Genomic DNA, 21,364 nt, shown 5'->3' on the forward strand with positions numbered 1-21,364 from the left:
CTAGAGAAGGCGGATTCCTCTCGGTTGGGGCTTTGAGGAAAGCGGAGTCTCTTGAAGTAGTTATTCGGACTCTCCGCTCCGAGCGAGAAAATGACTTAACAACAACAAGTCTCAAAGAAGAGTGACTTGATGAGAGGATCAGAGAGTTGGAGAAAGAAACTTCTGGCTTGTACGACCGAGTTGCTATTCTGGAGGCCGAGAAGGCCCAGTAACTGGCACAACCGTCCTCTTCATGCACTTTAAATTTTCCCAATGTTCCCCCGGAGTTGTACGAGAAGTGGATCCATGTCGAGGCCCAGTTTGATTTCTTTCGAGATTTACATGCAGCGGGATCCGTTTCTGAGTCTGCCCTCAAAGTTGTTTGTGCTAAGGCTCGTGAAGCTCGAGTCGCTTGGGTATGATCCCGTTATTCCCGAGGCCGGTGATGACGAGGGGGACTAGTGCGTAGACCGGCTCGAGGAGAATGGTTGGTATGATGCCGCATATCCTAAGGGAGAAGGTGGCGATGGCGAGGGTGTTGATGGTCTAGGTGGAGATGTTATTGAGGGCGAAGTTGGGGAGGATGTTGAAGGCCCTAATGGTTGTGATCAGTAGTTTTTCCTTTTGATCTTTTGTGTATATTTTGTCGGCGTCTTCACGAGCCTATTGTAAACAGTTTTAAGTTTGTGAAATATCAAAGTTGTTCCTTGCATCTTCTTCTTTTCTTGTGGTTTATTTTCTGTACTTGTGTGTATTTTTTGTTTGTTTGTTGGGATGTGGTTGTTCCCTGCCGGCCCTCGGCCATGAGGTCGAACATAACCTTTCACTAAATCATGGCCGGGGGCCGGTAGGTGTTTGTTCGAGCGGGGTCGAACATAACCTTTCATTAAATCGCGATCGAGGGATGGTAGGTATTTGTTCGAGCGAGATCGAACATAACCTTTCATTAAATTGCGGCTGAGGGCCGATAGGTATTTGTTCGAGTGGGGTCGAACATAACCTTTCATTAAATCATGGCCGAGGGCTGGTAGGTATTTGTTCGAGCGGGGTCGAACATAAACTTTCATTAAATAGCGGCCGAGGGCCAGTAGGTGTTTGTTCGAGCGGGGTCAAACATAGCCTTTCATTAAATCGTGGCCGAGGGCCGGCAGGTGTTTGTGCGAGCGGGGTCGAACATAACCTTAACATGAAAAAGGTGTGTTGATAAGCGTAAGTTTCTTATTGCTTTGACATTGTTGCTTTGGTTACATACTTGGAGAAATTTACAAATTTTTAGGTGTTGGCTGGCGTTCCAGTCCCAGTCCCAGTCTATCTAGTTTCTTCATTGGTTGACTTGGAGCGTATTGAGAGGTAGAGCAATAAAATCGTAGCCATAACCTTATCTTTACGTACTTCAACTCGAAGCGTTCCCTTCGCCGCCTCATTAAAAAACTCCTTGAGAAAACCCAAATGGAACAAAACTCAAGTGAGGAAAAAGGAGTACGACTTGATGGACGTTTTTTCTCTTAGAAGTTGAAGTATTTGAGGTGGCTGATATTCCAATTGTTTGGTAATAGCTTTCCTTCTACTGTCTCTAGTTGGAATGAACCCTTGTTTGCTTTGGCTGTGATTTTATACGGACCATCCCAATTTGTTCCCAACTTGCCTTCCCCGGGATTTTTGCTCGCTTGAGTTTTAGCTTTCAGTGCGTTGTCCCCGACTTTGAGCGGTTTGACCTTTGCGTTCTTGTTGTAATAGCATTCTGCTTATTGTTTTTGGGCAGCCATTCTTATGTAGGCCATATTCCTTCGTTCGTCGACTTCGTCGAGTTCCTGCCTTCTGTTCTCATCGTTACTCATGCCGCTTTCATGGAAGTACCTTAGTCTAGGTTCTCCGACCTCGACTGCTATTACTGCCTCGGTCTCATAGACCATAGAGTAGGGCATCTCTCATGTGTTCGTTTTTGGAGTTGTTCGGTAGGCCCATAATACTTCTGGTAGTATTTTTTACTATAGTTTAGTATTGACTTATTGGAGGACTCTGTTTTCCCGTTACCTGCTGGGTGGTATAGGGTTGAGAGTATTCTCTTAATGTGCCATTTCTCGAAGAATTTGGTGGTTTTCTTCCCCGTGAATTATGGTCCGTTGTCACAGCTGATTTCCTTGGGTAGGCCGAATTAGCATATGATGTTTCTCCATATAAAGGTGATTACCTCATGTTCCCGTATTTGGGTGAATTCCCATGCTTCTATCCATTTAGAGAAATAGTCAGTTAAAACCAAAAGGAATCGTACATTACCTCACCCTGATGAGAGGGGGCCCACGATGTCCATTCCCCATTTGATGAACGGCCAAGGGAAGGTGACTGAGTGGAGGTGTTTGCCTGCTTGGTGAATCATTGGGGAGTACTTCTGGCACTGTTCGCATTTCCTCACAAAGTCTGCGGCATCCTTTTTCATGGTGGGCCAGTAGTAACCCACACGTATGAGGCATTTGACCAGTGCTAGATTGCCGGAATGAGCTCCACAATGGCCTTCATGGACTTCTTAGAGGATGTGTTGGGTTTGGTTCAGGCCCAAGAACTTCGCTAGATAGTCACCGTAAGTCCTCTTGTACAGATCGTTATAAAGGAGACTATATCTGGCCGCATGCGTTCTTAGTTTCTTGGCCTCTTTTTTGTTGCCTGGGAGTGTGCCATCCTGCAAATATGCAATAATGCGATTGCGACAGTCCCAAGTTAAGTTTATGGTTCTTACCTCGATTTGGTCTAGTGATGAGTTAAGGAGGTGGACTATGCTTTTATCTCCAGTCGTGATGCTTTTGGTGGCTGCGACTAGTTGGATGAGGCCGTCTGCTTCGGCATTCTGTGCTCGTAGGATTTGATCGAGCTGGCATTCGTCGAACTGAGGCAATAGCTTGCAGATTTTGGTCTGGTATTTTTGCAATCTTTATTCCTTGATTTGGAAAATCCCTATAACTTGTTGACTACGAGTTGGGAGTCACAACGGAGTTTAAACCATTTCTCCCCATATTTGAGTGCTAGCCTTAACCCTGCAATTTCGGCCTAATACTCGTCCTCATTCTTAGTCATATTCGGGCACCTTATGGACTGGAAAATTACTTTGCCTATTGGGATCTCGAGTACAAGTCCCAGTCCGGACCTTGATACGTTGGATGCTCCATCGGTGTATAGCACCCAGAGGTCTTGTGTTTGGAGGGAAGTTTGGACGACTTTCCTTTTGACTCCAGTCATTATTGTTGCACTGAAGTCGGCGACGAAGTTGGCGAGCACTTATGACTTTATTGTCGTTCGCGCCTGGTATGTGATATCGTGCTCACTTAGCTCGATGGCCTATTTGGCTAGCCTCCCCGGTAGCTCAGGTTTATGCAAAATGCTCCTCAGGGGAAAAGTTATGACGACCGAGATTGGGTGGCATTGGAAATAGGGTCTAAGCTTCCGTGAAGCTACGACCAAGGCTAGAGCCATTTTTTCGAGGTGTGGGTACCTCGTCTCGGTGTCGACGAGTGTTTTGCTAATATAATAGGTGGAGTATTGCGTACCTTTGTTTTCATGGATCAAGATTGCACTTACTGCTACCTCGAATACGGCTAGATAGACGCGAAGTTGCTCCCTAGGTTCAGGTTTCAAGAGCAGGGGCGGTGATGATAGGTATGCCTTTAGTTCTCGCAGAACCTGGATGCACTCAGAAGTCTATTCGAGGTCATTTTCCTTCTTGAGTACGCCAAACATATTGTGGCATTATCCGACGACCGCGAAATAAACATTGATAGGGCGGCGATACGACCAGTCAACCTTTGGACTTGCTTTTTGGTGGTTAAGAGTTCTGGTATCCCCTCGATAGATTTGATTTGGTCGGGATTGGCCTCGATCCCTCGCTGCAACACCAAGAAACCCAAGAATTTTCCCGAGGCTACGCCAAACGCGCATTTCTCTGGGTTCTGCTTCATTCTGTATCGTCTAAGTATGTCGAAAGTTTCTTTCAAATGATCGATATGATCCTCTGCCCTTTTGGATTTTACCAACATATCGTCTATATATACCTCCATGGTCTTACCGAACTGGTCATTGAACATCTTGGTTACCAACCTTTGATAAGTAGCCCCTGCATTTTTTAGTCCAAACGGCATGACCCGATAGCAATATGTTCCTTGGTAGGTGATGAACGTGGTCTTCTCCTGGTCTTCTTCCTCCATGAGAATTTGATTATAGCCCGAGTAAGCATCTAAGAAACTCAGTAGTTCGTGCCCGGCTGTTGCGTCGATGAGTTGTTCGATGTGGGGTAATAGGAACAAATCCTTCGGACATGCTTTGTCCAAGTCTGTGAAATCTACGCACATCCGCCATTTCCCATTTTTCATTTTGACCATCACTACATTGGCAATCCACTTTGGGTACTTCGACTCCTTGATGGAGCCATTTTCTAATAATTTTTCCACCTCCTCCCGGACTGCATCATTGATGGTGGAGTTGAATTTACGTCTGACTTGCCTTACTGGGGGATGAAATGGTTCGACGTTTAACTTGTGTATGGCGATTTCCTTTGGGATGCCCAGCATATCTGCATGGCTGAAAGCAAACAAACTAGCATTATCTATTAAGAATTGACTGAATTTACCTGGTTCCTGGAGTATCCAGTCGATATAGGGTTTCTTGCTATGATCGTTGAGGTCCAATTGAACGGGTTAGAGGTCTTCTATGGTCGAACCTGCAGCCTCGACCAGGTCGGGATCCATGATGACATCCCTGATTTCTTCTTGTTTCGACCTCGACCCTGTTGATTGCTATGCCTCTTTTTCTTTGTCTTTTTTTTCTGTTGGATGGTCGTGCTGTCCAATGCAATGCGGTAGCATTCTCGAGACGTACACTATTCTCCGTGTATGCTGAATATCCCCCATGGTATCGGGAACTTAATTTCTTGGTATAGGATGGATGGGATGGCTCTCATGGGGTTTATCCATGGTCGTCCCACTATGGCATTGTACGCGGTGGCCTGGTCCATGATGTGGAAATATTGTCTCCATAGTCACGCTACCGGCCAAGACGGGGAGTGTAATTTCCCCGAATGTTCGCTCAACTGCATTATTAAAACTGGCTAGCGTGATGCAGCGTGGCACTATCTTATCATCGAGCCTTATTTGGGTAAGGACTCGGGGATGGATAATGCATGCACCACTTCCATCATCCACCATGATGCGTTTGACATCGGTATCTAAAATGCGTAAAGTAATAACGAGGGCATCATTATGAGGGAAAGTCTTATGGTAGGCTAGAAACCCATGTTTTAGCCGTAGTATTGCATTTTACGTGTGTTTGAGCTTAATTGATAGTAAATTATACTTATTACGTGTTTTATGCATTGTAGGAAATGATTCTGAGCTATTTAGGTAATTTGAAGCGAAATCGAACAAGTTGGAGCTTTGAAGTCTGAGTGGAATCCCAAGAAACTAGGCCGGGATCATGTTCGGGGGTCGAGGACCAAGTCCAGATATCAAAAAGTGAACACATGAATTTACTCTGAGAAAAGACCACTACCGCACCACATGGGGCGCCGCAGTGCAAAGGTAGCCTGACAAGAAAAATGCGAGCTCTCTGGATTTCCTCACTAGCGCGCCGCATGGGGCGGGGCGGCGTGCGGCGCGGCTGTGTAAAATTTTTCAGAGTCATTTCCAAATTCGGTTAGGAAAGGGTAGTTTCGTCCGGGCTTGTTTCTATACGATATAAATACACCAAAAACATGATTTTGAAGGGACTTTTTGACCTACAAAAGATTGGAGAACCAACCAAGGCAAGAAGACTCAAGAATTCATCAATAATACAACCTGCAATCGGTGCAATACGAGAGTTTGTATCGAAATCATTAGCTTTGATATTTTCTTTATTCTTAAATTTATTTGAGATATATTACTCCATTGTTATGGAGTAATTTCCATTAGGGTGTTGACAGATACGATATTTCGATAACATAATTAGGTATTTGATTCTTGATAATTTTTAGAATTAGTTGATGGAGCTTTAATTTGTATTGTGAGTTATTTGTTGTTTTGCTTATTCGAAAGAGGAGTTTGATATTGAATTTCGTCACATCTTATGCTCTAAATTAAATTCGTGATTCAAATAGGTAATCGAAAGAGCCTCTTGAATTGTTAATCGAACTAGAAAATAGGGAAATATTCGTGAGAAGTTACCCTTTAGATCATAACCATCATTTGATTGTTGCAATTGTTCACCGTGCTTCAATTGGATTAATTACTGAATTAATGTTTAATCTAAAGAGGAACATTAACTTCAAGTGCAATCTGATTATCGGTTGAATTCGTGAGGATCAACCGTATTATAGAGTGAATTAACTCAAGAATTGGATCCTGAGTCGGTTATCTTTCACCTATCTAGTCAAATACCCTTATCCCTCTCATTGATATTTCTTTGTTGCTCATCTGCTGTCTTTTGTGATCAATTGTTATTTGCTTAATTTTTAGTAGTTCACTGTAGTACCAGTTATCAAATCAAGTGTTAATTTTCCTGGATAGTAATCAACTGAAGATTATTCGAACACTGTTTAAATCCAATCCTTGTGGAGATGATAATAAATCTATACTATCTTTGATTAGCAAGCAATAATTTTGTGTTGTGTGTTGCGCTCGTCAAATTTAGGCATTGTTGCCGGGGATTGACAATCAATAATGTTTAAAATAGTTTTTAGTACTAATTCAGGAACCACTTTTTACTTTATTTATTCACATTTCATACTTGTGTGCATGATACAGGTTTGATTTCTCTGGTGTATGACTCGATCATCTTCAAAGGAAGTGATAACCTACGAACCAGAGTTGGAAAAACACCTGCGACAACTGAGAAAAAAAAGAGACTTAACAGAAAAAATCTTGGGTCAAACTTCGACTCAAGATACCATGGAAAACGAAGAGAATGATGGAGTAGACTTAGCTGCAAGAGAGGTAGCACAACTAGAAGTTGCACGGAGAATTACTAACGAGACCATCAACGATGATAGGGGTCGAAGATTCAATCTAAACCAACCCTTAGTTGAAGACCAGTTCGAGAATGCAGCACCCAGGCCTGGAAGATCATTGAGTGACTATGCTAGGCCAGTCTATAATCAAGGATTGTCAAGTATTAGACCCCCCCCCCCCAATAGCAGCAAACAACTTCGAATTGAAGCAACGCTTGCTTCAAACCATCCAAAACAACTGCACTTTCATAGGGAAGGTGAACGGAGATCCTAATACTCACTTGATGGACTTTGAAGATATCATGAACACATTCCAATACAATGGAGTTTCAAAGGATGCAATCTACTTAAGGGCATTCCCCTTTTCATTGAAAGATGACGCGAAGCAATGACTTCGTGGCTTACCCGCAAGTTCTATCAGGACATGGGAATATATGACCAAGAAGTTTCTTGACAAGTACTTCTCAGCGGTAAAAACAGGGAAGTTCAGAAAGGAAATCCACAATTTCTGCCAGAAGGAGACAGAAATGGTTTTTGAATCTTGGGAACGATTCAAGGAGATAGTCAGGAAGTGTCAGCACAATGGAATCGATTTGTGGATGCAACTCCAGGATTTTTGGGATGGACTTATACATCCTCGCGACGAACTCTGAATACTGCATGTGGATGTCCACTAATGAAGAAAACGCCGGAGGAGGTTATCTTAATCCGTAATGAATTATCTGAGTATTCTAATCAGTGGCCGACTGAGAGTAATGACAGAAGAAAATCAGTTGGGGTTCACCAGGTGGACTCTAACACATCCACGCAAGCCAAGCTAGACACCATAGCCAAGGAGATAAAAAAAAGTTGACATTGGCCAAGGTACAGAATGAGCCGCAAACATCATGTGACTTTTGTGGATTGGGACACCCTACACATGAGTGTCAAGCATCAGCTGAGAAAGTCAACGTAGTGGAAAATTTTAATAGGGGAAACTACCAAGGTGGGAACAAATATAATTCTATGGGTCAAAGGCATCCAGGTTTTTCGTGGAGTTTACCTAGTGGGAGCTTGAATACATGGCAGCAAACTAATCTCAAACCCCATGGTCAATGTAATGCCCCAATATTTTAAAAGAGGATATATCGGATATTTAGTGAATAATTTAAGTCCAAAGAAAAAAAAAGAACTAACTAAAAAACAAAACAAAACAAAAAAAAGGAAAAAGGGATAAGGAATTGAAAGAAAAGGGTCGAAGCCCATTAGAACATATCTGCCAATTGAAAAGAGTTAGGGGAAGGGGAACGAAGCAAAAGCTTCAGAGAAACGAAATACCAAAAAACGAGCAGAGAAGGAAAGAAAGAAAAGAGAAAAGAAGGAGGAAGAAGTTGATGCAGTGCGTTGGAACCATAGCTATAACTGTTGAGGAATCTTAAGCACTAATTGTGTCTTACGGGTATTACTTGAGCTTCTTCTTCTGGTAGATTTTAATTTCGATTATCATGATTGGAACTACAGAGTAATAGAAATTATACTAGTTCATTCACACAATTGAGAATTTTCTTCCTAAAGAATCAATAGAACTTTATGAAATTGGATTAATAAATTATATGAATAGGTTGGAGTTGATAGATTAGTAATTACTCATATGTGGGTAAATATAATTCGGCGAATTAAGAGTCAAATATGAAACCTCGAGGGTTAGGAAGTCTAAATTAGCTATGAATTAGCCTAAACAAGGAAATTAACATGAAATTGATATTATGTAATTATAGATTGATCGGAGAAATTTGTACGAATTGCTCGAGGTGAAGTATTTGGTATTTCGGCACGAGTACTGTGAGTAGTAATCTTACCGCAATTTGTATTTTCATAACTTGCATGATTTACACTGATTTTAATATGAATATGTTACCAATTATTTTGAGTTGCATGTGGGACAAGTCTTTTACTCGATATGATACCGAAATAGTTATGTGAGATGATTACCGTTATTTTAAATATTCTTGTTGTCACTAGATATGTTTTACCGTTACTTGAATTTACGGTTATCAAAATGAAATTACATGATTTGATAAGAACCGAAATGCTCTATATTGTTTTAAAATATTTTTTTATAAGTATATACGGATTACAAAGACAAGTATAAATGGGAATAGACTTTGAAGGATCCCGTAGCTAACGGCGGGGTCATTAGACCTGGTGCACCTTGTAATTACTGAGTACAGTTATAGCCCACTCTAGTGGGAAGGTAGAACTAGCATACCGTTATCGATTTTCCTCGAGTAGGGACTACCATTATATTTGACTTCTTGCGAAGAAGTCCACAGTTATACCGATTACATGATCCATTCATTGAAACCTCCCAAACATGAATATTAATATTACACAGTATTTACCGAGCTTATTACCGAATTGTCAATTGATTTATATTACATGAAAAATATGATGATACTGATTATTATTTATTATTTCTGAAAGGGCATTCTTATGATATTTTCTGTTTAAAATATATAATAGCATGTTTTCTGACTTGTCACCAAAACGGTTGTGGTTAAGTATTATTACTCACTGAGCTAGCGACTCATTCCCTGCTAATTTTATTTTACAGAGACAGCAGTTGACGCGGGCGAGGATTTCGTTAATTAGAGCGCACAGGTTGATAGTTCTTGGTGAGCCTCGCACTTGTTCGCGTGGGCAGAGATTTTCTTTATTATTATGGTCTTTTCTTTGAACTCTTAGAGTCGCTCCATAGTCATTCTTTTAGTGTCTTGAGTATTCTTTTGTTATTATAGACTTATGTTGAGTATCGCTCATTCTTATCAAAGTTGGAGATAAAGTAGTATTTCTTGTTATTAGTGGGTGGACTATTAATGGTAGATATTTTTTTTGGTTAATTGATAAAGTCATTATCGTTTGAATTGATATTAGGATTTTTGGTTGTTGATTTGAGACAGGGAAATTTTTGTGATAGTCCAAAAATAGGGGAAACTCTGTCCGATTTTCTGTAAAATACCGATGAGGCTTACTTGGGGGAACTTGCTCCTAAGTGCCGGTCATGATCCTAAATTGGGTCGTGACAAAGTTGGTATCAGAGCTTAGGCTTTAAGTCCCGAGTCATGAAGCAATGTTTAGTAGAGTCTTGTTCATGGGTATGTAGGCACCCATACTTATGATCTTGAGGCTACTGAACATCTAGGAATGTTTTCCCTTCTTTTATTCTTTGATCATGCGTTGAGATAACTTGAGATTGACTTTGGAGTATTTCTTAAGCAGATGGCTAGGACACGCACACCTTCATCTACTGGACGTGGTGCTGGACGTGGTACTACCCGGGGTGGTGGTCAAGTTGGGGTTCATCAAACTAGAAGACAGGATGCTCCTTAACATGAAGTTGGGAACATGGGTCAACCCTAAGCTACTATGCTAGATCAAGTGCAAGAACAGGGGGTTCAGGATATTCCATCACCAGTGCCAACTGTTGTACCTAGTGTTACCTTACCTGCAGACGTCGTGGTAAGGTTATTGAATGTGTTAGAGGCATTGGTGCCTACTCAGGGTGGAAGTTCAGCTCCTCGGGCTACTTTACAAATACAAGCATCTGCATAGACTCAGACTTTCGGGAATAAGGAAGTATCCCTACAAGTGTTCCTGAAATTGATATCACCAAAATTCACAGGTTCTGATAATTCAGCAGATCCTCAAAGTTTCTTGGATGGGACACTCAAGGCATTACGTGCTCTAGGATGTTCTAGTGAGAGAGTCGTGGAGCTCGCAGCATACAAACTAGAGGATATGGCCAATATATGATATGAAAGTGTGTTGCTGGGAAGGCCAGCATGAACAACACCACTGACATGGGACGAGTTTACTAAGTTGTTCATGAATCATTTTCTTCTAGACAGCCTGATGCAAAAATATATTAGAGACTTTGAGAGATTGGTTCAGACTCCAGATATGGACGTGTCAACATATAACACCAAGTTTTGTAAGCTGGCAAGATATGCTCCTTACTTAGGGCCTACCGAAGAAGCTCGAGTTCAGAGGTTTGTTGATGGATTGGTTGGTCGTCTATACACTATAGTAGCCCCACAGATGAAGACTTTATCCTACTCTGATGCAGTTGACCTTTCTAGAAAGATTGAAACCAAGGGACGTGATGAGCGTGCAGCTCGTGATTTACGTAAGAAGTCCAAGATGGGAGGGTCTTTCAGTGGCGGTTTTAGTGAAAATCGAAGAGCAGGAAATCAGGGACAACAACAATAGGGTTCTCAGATAGGGACACACCTGTCTTCATAGTCCACATACAGACCACATTACAGACAGGGTACTAGGGGACCATCACCATCTGGACATCGTAATTCTGGGCAGATATATGCCACTACTTCAGTCTGCCAGAAATGTGGTAGATCACATCTGGGCCAATGTCGTGTTCTAACTGGAGAGTGCTTTCGGTGTGGCCAGTTGATACATCACTTGAGGGATTGCCCTCAGCCTCCGAGGAATTTCAACCAGGCTTCTATTCAGTCAGCTACACCTACTCAGACTATAGGTACAGGAAATAGACGTCGAGGTGCTGGAGACCGTGCTACTGTGAATCAAGGACAAGAAAATGCTGGTAGAGGTCAGGCAAGAGTTTTTGCATTTACTAGACAGGATGCTCAAGCCTCGAATGATGTGGTTACAGGTATTCTTTCTGTCTGTTTATTTGATGCACTTGCGTTGATTGATTCGGGATCTACTCACTCATATGTGTCCTCGTACTTTTCTTTGAGGTTTAGTAGATAGCCTGAGCTATTGAATGATCCTTTTCTAGTTGCTACTCTTGTTGGAGAGTCTCTATTAGCTGAATATGTGTATCGTGCTTATCAGATTCGGGTTGAGGGTAGGGATACTCTAGCTAACCTTATTGTACTTGATATGATTAACTTTAACATACTGATGGGAATGGATTGGTTGCCTTCTTGCTATGCTATCGTCGATTGTCATGCAAATATAGTTAAGTTTGAGATACCAAACGAACCCAGTTTTATTCTAAGAGGGAGTCAGGTTTCAGAGATTTGCAAAGTTGTATCTTTTATGAAGGCTCAACTACTTCTAAAGAAAGGTTGATTGGGTCTCTTAGCTATTGTAAATGACATAAGAAAGGAAACAGTCAGTATAAAAAATGTACCAGTAGTGAGAGAATTTTCTGATGTATTTCTTGAGGATTTACCAAGATTGCCTCTAGTACGAGAAATAGATTTTGGTATTGATTTGCCACCTGACATACAACCCATATCAATACTCCCATATCGGATGGCGCCAGCAGAGTTGAAGGAGCTAAAATAATAACTACAGGATTTCTTAGATAAGGGTTTTATCAGACCGGGTATATCTCCATGGGGTGCACCAGTACTCTTAGTAAAGAAGAATGACGGATCCCTGAGAATGTGCATTGACTACAGGCAGTTGAACAAGATAACAATACGCAATAAATATCCTTTGCCTCGTATATATGACATGTTTGATCTGTTACAAGGAGCTTCCTACTTTTCAAAAATAGACCTTCAGTCTGGTTATCATCAACTTAGAATCAAAGATGAAGATATTTCTAAGACTGCTTTCAGAACTTGATATGGGAATTATGAGTTTCTTGTGATGCCTTTCAGACTGACTAATGCTCCAGCTGCATTCATGGATTTGATGAATAGGGTGTTCAAGACGTTTCTGGATAGATTTGTAATAGTATTTATTGATGATATCCTGATATATTCTCGTAGTCAAGGAGAATACGAGAATTATCTCAGGACTGTGTTGCAGACATTGCGAGAATATCGGCTTTATGCTAAGTTCTCGAAGTGTGAATTTTGGCTAGACTCAATAGCATTTCTGGGGCTTGTTATATCCAAAGATGGAATTATGGTAGATCCTAAGAAGATAGAAGCTGTGCAAAAATGGCCCAGACCTACTTCTCCTACAGAGATTCGTAGCTTTTTAGGCTTGGCAGGCTATTACAGGCGTTTTGTGCAGGATTTCTCCAAAATAGCAGCGCCACTAACTAAGCTAACACAAAAAAATGCAAGGTTTCAGTGGACGGGAGAATGTGAGAAGAGCTTTCAAAAACTCAAAATGTGTTTGACAACTGCACCAATATTATCCTTACCATCAGGTTTCGGAGGATTTACGGTGTTCTGTGATGCATCGAGGGTGGGATTAGGATGTGTTCTCATGTAAAATGGTTGTGTTATAGCTTATGCTTCGAGACAATGGAAAACGCACGAGCAAAACTATCCTACATATAATTTGGAGATGTCTGCAGTGGTATTTGCTTTAAACATTTGGAGGCATTACCTATACGGTGAAACTTGTGAGATTTATACTGTCCATAAAAGTCTGAAGTATATCTTTCAGCAGAGAGATCTAAATCTTCGGCAGCGTCGGTGGATGGAACTACTCAAGGACTATGATTGTTCTATTTTGTATTATCCTGGAAAAGTGTCACGACCCAAAACCTAACCCGTCGTGATGGCGCCTATCGTGATACTAGGCAAGCCGACATCTCCAAAACACTTTCAACATTTAACAGAAATGAATTAATATATTTAAAATAACCGGAGTCTTTCATAAAAATGGGGTAAAACCCAAAGCATAAGTGCGGAAAAATTAGCCCGACATTGGAGTGTCATTGAGTACATGAGCATCTATACCAAGAGCAGTCTAATACAACATCTAAGGAATAAGAACTAAAAATGCGATAAAGATAATGAAGGAAAGCCAAGGCTTGCGAAAGCTATGCAGCTACCTCGATAGTCTCAGGAATCGGCTGCTAAACTATCAACACCCGCTATGACCGGGAACACCTGGATCTGCACACAAAGTGCAGGGTGTAGTGTTAGTACAACCAACTCAATAAGTAACAAAAATAAATAAGGAACTGAGAAGGTAGTGACGAGGTATACAAATACAGTTCATTTTCAATAGTTCCAGCAAAGAATAGACATGCTTTCAAATCTGGCAGTTTAAGTCAACTCAGTTTTATACAGTTCAAGTTCAGGTGATCCGAATATAAAATCTTTCAGAAATTTCACAACAATGACAGATAGCAACTAGGTGCATCAACAAATGAAAAGCAAGTACAGCCTCTCAGGCTAACAGTCACTCAACTCGTCACAATAGCTCAACCACTCAGCTCTCAGCCTTTAGTACTCAAACTCAATAGGTACATGCGCTTACTGGGGGTGTGCAGACTCCGGAGGGGCTCCTTTCAGCCCAATCGCTATATCTACATGGACAACTCACGTGTTGCACGGACACTCACGTGCTATAGTATCAATATGTGGATCCGCACGGACAACTCACGTACTATAGTATCATTACCTCACAGACAGGCCCTCGGCCTCACTCAGTCATCAACCTCTCTAGTCTCTCGGGCTCTCGGAAATCACAAAGATCGGCCCAAACAAAGATACCATAGTGTATCAACAAAAATAAAGAAGAGGCTGAGATATGATACGCGAGTAAAACCATGACCGAGTACAAGACAATAATTAGCAAGTAATTCAATAAGTGCGCGACCTCTACGGGTCCTAACATGATTTGCAGTCAAATGTTTATAACACAGGGAGAGCATATAGCTAGCAACAAGTTATTCAACTTTACAGTTTCACAGAATGGACCGAGTCCCAATTCCTACGGTGCACGCCCACACGCCCATCACCTAGCATGTGTGTCACCTCCAAAATACTCACATAATCCAATAGTTCTGGGTTTCATACCCTCAGGACCAGATTTAAAACTGTTACTTACCTCAAACCGCGCAAAATCCTACTCTGCCATGCCTTTCCCCTCGAATCAATCTCCAAACTCCCTAAATCTAGCCATAAGTAGTACGATATAGTTAATATAGGCCAAAAGAATCAATTTCGCATGAAAAATACGAAATTATAAGCCAAAATCCGAAGTAGACTCAAACCGGCCCCCGGGCCCACGTATCAAAATCCAACAAAAGTCACAAAATACGAACACCCATCCACTCACGAGTCCAACCATACAAGAATTACTCGAATCCAACCTTAAATCACCTTCCAAAACTCGAAATTGTAGCCTATTAAGTTTCTACCATTTCCCCCCAAATTTACAACTCAAATCCCTAATTAGATGATAAAAATAGCAATAGATTCATGAAATATAGTCCAATCCGAGTTAGAATTACTTACCCCAACAATCTTCTTGAAGAAACCTCGAAACATCACCTTACACCGAGCTCTCAAAGTCCCAAAATCAAAATGGGACACAAACCCTCGAAATCCCATTTTCTGCCCAGTTCTTCCGCACCTGCGGACATACTGTTGCACCTGCAGAATTTCCCTCACAGGTGCATAAATGACTTAAGGGACTGGGTTCGCATCTGCGAGCAAGAGGTCGCACCTGCGTGTGCGCACCTGCGGACAAGGGTTCGCTTCTACGATCTTTCCCTCCAGCTCACTCTCCGCATCTGCGGAGCTTCAAGCGCACATGCGGGCTCGCATATGCGGAAATTCCCTCGCACATGCGACACCTAGACATATCCTCAATTCCTGCTTCTGCGCTTGGCCTAACGCACGTGCGTGCCTACACCTGTGACCACCCACCGCAGGTGCGATTATACCAGAAGCTTCAAAGCTTCAACAATTTGCCTAAGTCCAAATTCAAACTGTTAAGCATCTGAAACACACCCTAGACCCCCGAGACCTCAATAAAATATACCAACAAGTCCTAAAATACCATACAAACTTAGTCGAGCCCTCAAAACATGTCAAACAACAACAACAAAAAAACACGAATCACCGTCCAATCCAAACTTAATGAACTTGAAACTCCAAATTCTACAAACGATGTCGAACTATACCAAACCACGTCCGATTGACCTCAAATATTGCACACAAGTCACCTTCAACATTACGGACCTACTCCAACTTCCGGAATCAGAATTCGACCCCGATATCAAAAAGTCAACCCCACGGTCAAACTTTCCAAAAATTCGACTTTCGCCATTTCAAGCCTAAATTAGCTACGGACCTCAAATTCAAAGTCTGGACACGCTCCAAAGTCAAAAATCACTCAACGGAGCTAACGGAACTGACGGAACATTATTCCAGAGTTGTTTTCACATAATTCTGACTACAGTCAAAATCTTAAGACTTAAGCTTCTATTTTAGGGACTAAGTGTCCCAAAACACTCCAAAACCAAAAAAAAGACCTCCCGGCAAGTCACATAAGCAGAAATAGATACGGGGAAAGCAGTAAATAGGGGATCGGGGATAATACACTCAAAACAATCGGCCGGGTCGTTACACAAAGCCAATGTAGTGGCTGACGCATTGAGCAGAAAATCTATGGGAAGTTTGGCACATATAGTTCCTGTAAGGAGACCTTTGATTGAAGATATGCATATAATAGAGGGTACAGGCGTCAGATTTAGTGTCGAAAATTCAAAAGCATTTTTGGCTTGTGCTCAGGCTAAGTCTTCATTATTTGAGCGCATTAAGGCCACCCAATATGAGGATGAGCGATTTTGCAAATACAGTGATGAGGCCTTAGCTAGTAAAAACAAGGTTATGATTGTTGAAAGTGATAGTGTCCTTCGAATGGGTGACATGCTATGTGTCGCGGACGTAGATGGGTTGAGGCATGCTATTCTTAAAGAAGCTCACAACTCTAGATACACTATACATCCTGGATCCACAAAAATGTATCATGACCTAAAGCAATTTTATTGGTGGAAAAGTATGAAGAAAGATGTTGCTAACTTTGTTTCTAGTTGTTTGACTTGTCAGTAGATCAAGGCTGAGCATCAGTGACCCGCATGACTATTACAACAAAATGAGATTCCAGAGTGGAAGTGGGAAAGAATTACTATGGATTTTGTCATCGGTCTACCATGAACCCTTAGAGGTTATGACTCGGTATGGGTGATTGTAGATCGATTGAAAAAATTAGCACACTTTTTTCCAGTGAAGACTACATATAATGGAGTAAGATATGCACAGATATTTATGAACGAAATTGTCTGATTTCACTAAGTTTCAGTATCCATCATCTCTGATAGAGGATCACAGTTCACTTCACACTTTTGGAAATCTTTTCAAGAAGCATTGGGTACATGAGTAGATCTTAGTACTGCATTTCACCCACAGACAAACGGTCAGTCTGAGCGTACTATACAGATCTTGGAGGATATGTTGAGAGCTTGCATTCTTGAGTTTGGAGGTAGTTGGGACGCTTATCTACCTTTAGCTGAATTTGCTTACAATAATAACTTCCAGTCCAGTATTCAAATGGCACAGTACGAAGCACTGTATGGTAGAAGATATCGTTCTCCTCTCGGATGGTTTGAAGCTGGTGAAACTAACTTATTGGGACCCGACATAGTACAAGAAGCTATTGACAAGGTCCAATTACTCAGGCAGAAATTGCTCACTGCTCAAAGCAGATAAAGGTCGTATGTAGATAGGAGAAGAAGAGATTTAGTGTTCACAATTGGGGACAAAGTTTTTTTATGAGTCTCTCCTTCGAAAGGTGTGATGCGGTTTGGGAAAAGAGGCAAGCTGAGCCCCAGGTTTATAGGACCGTATGGTATACTAGACCGAGTGGGAGTTGTGGCTTATCGTTTGGCACTTCCTCCTGAGTTGTCTTTTATTCATCCAGTGTTTCATGTCTCAATGCTAAGAAAATGTATATCAGACTCATCTATGGTGCTTAAAGCGCCGACCATTCCACTTGATGAGAAGTTGTCTTACGAGGAGGAGCCGATGGCTATTGTTGATAGACAAGTAAGAAAGCTACGGTCAAAAGAAATTGTGTTTGTGAAAGTCTTATGGAGAAACCATATAGTTGGAGAAGCTACATGGGAAGTGGAAGATGTTATGCGAGTCAAGTATCCTTATTTATTTCAGTCTACAGGTACGTACTTGAGTTAAATTCGGGGACCGAATTTTATAAGGTGAGGAGGATGTAATACCCCAATATTTTAAATGAGGACATATAGGATATTTAGTGAATAATATAAGTCCAAAGAAAATAATAATAAAAGAACTAACTAATAAAACAAAACAAAACAAAAAAAAAAGGAAAAAGGGATAAGGAATTGAAAGAAAAGGGCTGAAGCCCATTAGAACATATCTGCCAACTGAAAAGGGTTAGGGGAAGGGGAACGAAGCAAAAGCTTCAGAGAAACGAAAAAACAAAAAACGAGCAAAGAAGGAAAGAAAGAAAAGAGAAAATAAGGAGGAAGAAGTTGATGCAGTGCGTTGGAACCATAGCTATAATTGTTGAGAAATCTTAAGCACTAATTGTATCTTACAGGTATTACTTGAGCTTCTTCTTCTGGTAGATTTTAATTTCGATTCTCATGATTGGAAGATTCTACAGAGTAATAGAAATTACACTAGTTCATTCTCACAATTGAGAATTTTCTTCCTAAAGATTCAATAGAACTTTATGAAATTGGATTAATAAATTATATGAATAGGTTGGAGTTGATAGATTAGTAATTACTCATATGTGGGTGAATATAATTCGGCGAATTAAGATTCAAATATGAAACCTCGAGGGTTGGGTATTCTAAATTAGCTATGAATTAGCCTAAACAAGGAAATTAACATGAGATTGATATTATATAATTATAGATTGATTGGAGGAATTTGTACGAATTGATCGAGGTGAAGCATTTGGTATTTCGGCACGAGTATTATGAGTAGTAATCTTACCGTAATTTGTGTTTTCATAACTTGCATTATTTACATTTGATTTTTAATATGAATATGTTACCGATTATTTTGAGTTGCATGTGGGACAAGTCTTTTACTCGATATGATAGCGAAATAGTTATGTGAGATGATTACCGCTGCTTTAAATATTCTTGTTGTCACTAGATATGTTTTACCGTTACTTGAATTTATGGTTATCAAAATGAAATTGCATGATTTGATAAGAATCGAAATGCCCTATATTATTTTAAAATATTTTCTTATGAGTATATACGGATTACAAAGACAAGTATAAATGGGAGTAGACTTTGAAGGATCCCGTAGCTAACGGCGGGTTCGTTAGACCTGTTGCACCTTGTAATTACCGAGTACAGTTATAGCCCTCGCTAGTGGGAAGGTAGAACTAGCATACCGTTACCGATTTTTCTCGAGTAGGGACTACCATTATATTTGACTTCTTGGGAAGAAGTCCATAGTTATACCGATTACATGATCCATTCATTGAAACCTCGCAAACATGAATATTAATATTACACAGTATTTACCGAGCTTATTACCGAATTGTCAATTGATTTATATTACATGAAAAACATGATGATACTGATTATTATTTATTATTTCTGAAAGGGCATTCTTATGATATTTTCTGTTTAAAATATATACTAGCATGTTTTCTGACTTGTCACCAATAAAAACGGTTGTGGTTAAGTGTTATTACTCACTGAGCTAGCGACTCATTCCCTGCTAATTTTATTTTACAGAGACAGTGGTTGACGCGGGCGAGGATTTCGTTAATTAGAGTGCACAGGTTGATAGTTCTTGGTGAGCCTTGCACTGTTCGCGTGGGCAGAGATTTTCTTTATTGTTATGGTCTTTTCTTTGAACTCTTAGAGTCGCACCATAGCCATTATTTTAGTGTCTTGAGTATTCTTTTGTTATTATAGACTTATGTTGAGTATCGCTCATTCTTATCAAAGTTGGAGATAAAGTAGTATTTTTTGTTATTAGTGGGTGGACTATTGATAAAGTCATTGTCGTTTGAATTGATATTAGAATGTTTGGTTGTTGATTTTAGACAGGGAAATTTTTAGGATAGTCCAAAAATAGGGAAAACTCTGTCTGATTTTCTGTAAAATACTGATGAGGCTTACTTGGGGTCACTTGCTCCTAAGTGCCGGTCATGATCCTAAATTGGGTCGTGACAGTCAAGGACCACCAGGTTTTCAGAACCAGCAGAGGCAGCAATACCAGCCATAACAGTCAAATCAGTCTAGTATGGAAGACCTCATGAAGGCTTTCATCAACAAGTCAGATGAGAATTTGAGACTCAGGGCACAACTATCAGAGAGCAGGGCACGGCCATACGGAATTTAGAAAGACAATTGGGACAAATTAAAAATTTGTTATCTGAGAGGGCTTCTGGGACTTTGCCCTCTGACACTGAAAAGAACCCAAAGGAAACAATCAAAGTTGTATCTCTGAGAAGTGAAAAAACATCGGTTAATCCAGTGGTGAAAGCTAGAATCGAGGTGGTGAACAAGCAGGCAGAGACACTAGCAGGGAAAAAAAAAGGTGAAGAGTAGCAAGGTCAGAGTAGTGGGGTACAAAAGGAGAGTGAAGAAAGTAGACATATGCCAGCTCTACCATTCCCTCAAAAGATGAAGTGGGAGAAACTTGACAAATGTTTTGGGAGATTCTTGGAGATGCTCAAGCAACTTTATGTGAACATTCCCTTCATAGAGATACTCACTTAGATGTTGGCCTATGCAATGTTCTTGAAGGAAATCCTGTCTTGCAAGAGAAAATTAGAGGAAACAACAGTGGTCAAGCTAAATGCCCAATGCAGTGCCATATTGCAAAATAAAATTCCCCAAAAGTGTGGGGACCCAGGTAGCTTAACCATACCATGCTCGTTGGGGAGTGAAAAATTCGACAAGGCCCTCTGTGATTTTGGTGCGTTGATAAATCTAATGCCTCTGTCTGTATTCAGGAAACTGGAAGGTGAGCTCAGAGTGATCAAATCAATACTAGTGTCCCTACAACTGGCTGACCAAACCACCATTCTACCTGAGGGAATCATTAAGGATATCGTAGTGCAGGTGGACAAGTTTGTGTTCCCCGTAGACTTTATTATGGTGGATATGGAGGTGAACAAGGAGGTGCCTTTAATTCTAAGGAGACCATTCATATGTATAGGTATAGCTATCCTTGATATCTATAAAGGGCAGCTTATGCTCAGAGTGGGCAACGAAAAAGTGGTGTTCCAGATAAAGAGGATGATGAAATACCCCAGTGATGAGGTGCCCGCCTACTCGTGTTTCAAGCTGGATGTTGTTGGAGAATTGGATGAAAGATACAAGTTTGACAAGCTTATGTGGGATACTCTAGAGAGGTGTATTACTTAGTCTAGCATAGTGGAGGATGAAGATCCTGAAATAAAAAAAGAGGCTGAAGCTCTTAAAACTGAGGATCAAGTGGTTGATGAGGAGGAAATAAAAAAGGAGTCTTCTAAGCCTAATGTGGAATTGAATGTCCTCCCCACTCACTTAAAATATGCTTTTCTTGAAACTAATAATTTTCCTGTGATTATTTCTGCTGACTTGTCAGGTACACAGGAGAAAAAGCTAGTGGAGCTGCTGAAAAAACACAAGAAGGCCATTGGCTGGAGTATAACCGATATTCAAGGAATCAGTCCAGCCATTTGCAT

At 40.9% G+C, this 21,364-nt stretch overlaps 3 protein-coding genes, 1 long non-coding RNA gene and 1 other non-coding gene across 5 annotated transcripts; 4 read left to right on the forward strand and 1 right to left on the reverse strand.

The window, feature by feature from the left end:
- Nucleotides 1-7,428: 7,428 nt before the first annotated feature.
- Nucleotides 7,429-7,535, reverse strand: LOC117273474 (small nucleolar RNA R71). Its single transcript, XR_004503478.1, has one exon. It is a non-coding gene; the product is annotated as a small nucleolar RNA R71 (small nucleolar RNA).
- A 735-nt stretch (nt 7,536-8,270) lies between these two features.
- Nucleotides 8,271-9,795, forward strand: LOC138910661 (uncharacterized). Its single transcript, XR_011415808.1, has 3 exons — nt 8,271-8,384; nt 8,704-8,767; nt 9,540-9,795. It is a non-coding gene; the product is annotated as an uncharacterized lncRNA (long non-coding RNA).
- Nucleotides 9,796-10,885: 1,090 nt separating this feature from the next.
- On the forward strand, nt 10,886-13,144 carry LOC138910144 (uncharacterized). Its single transcript, XM_070201367.1, has 4 exons — nt 10,886-11,133; nt 11,239-11,615; nt 11,745-11,931; nt 12,580-13,144. The coding sequence occupies exons 1-4, from the start codon at nt 10,886-10,888 to the stop codon at nt 13,142-13,144; spliced, it is 1,377 nt and encodes a 458-aa protein (XP_070057468.1).
- Nucleotides 13,145-16,284: 3,140 nt separating this feature from the next.
- LOC138910145 (uncharacterized) lies at nt 16,285-17,385 on the forward strand. Its single transcript, XM_070201368.1, has 2 exons — nt 16,285-16,720; nt 17,060-17,385. The coding sequence occupies exons 1-2, from the start codon at nt 16,285-16,287 to the stop codon at nt 17,383-17,385; spliced, it is 762 nt and encodes a 253-aa protein (XP_070057469.1).
- An 87-nt stretch (nt 17,386-17,472) lies between these two features.
- LOC138910146 (uncharacterized) lies at nt 17,473-20,240 on the forward strand. The gene is made up of 2 exons (XM_070201370.1): nt 17,473-17,851; nt 20,167-20,240. The coding sequence occupies exons 1-2, from the start codon at nt 17,473-17,475 to the stop codon at nt 20,238-20,240; spliced, it is 453 nt and encodes a 150-aa protein (XP_070057471.1).
- The last annotated feature ends 1,124 nt before the right edge of the window (nt 20,241-21,364 follow it).

Source organism: Nicotiana tomentosiformis, chromosome 4 (assembly GCF_000390325.3).
Source record: "Nicotiana tomentosiformis chromosome 4, ASM39032v3, whole genome shotgun sequence".
NCBI classification, from domain to species: Eukaryota; Viridiplantae; Streptophyta; class Magnoliopsida; order Solanales; family Solanaceae; genus Nicotiana; species Nicotiana tomentosiformis.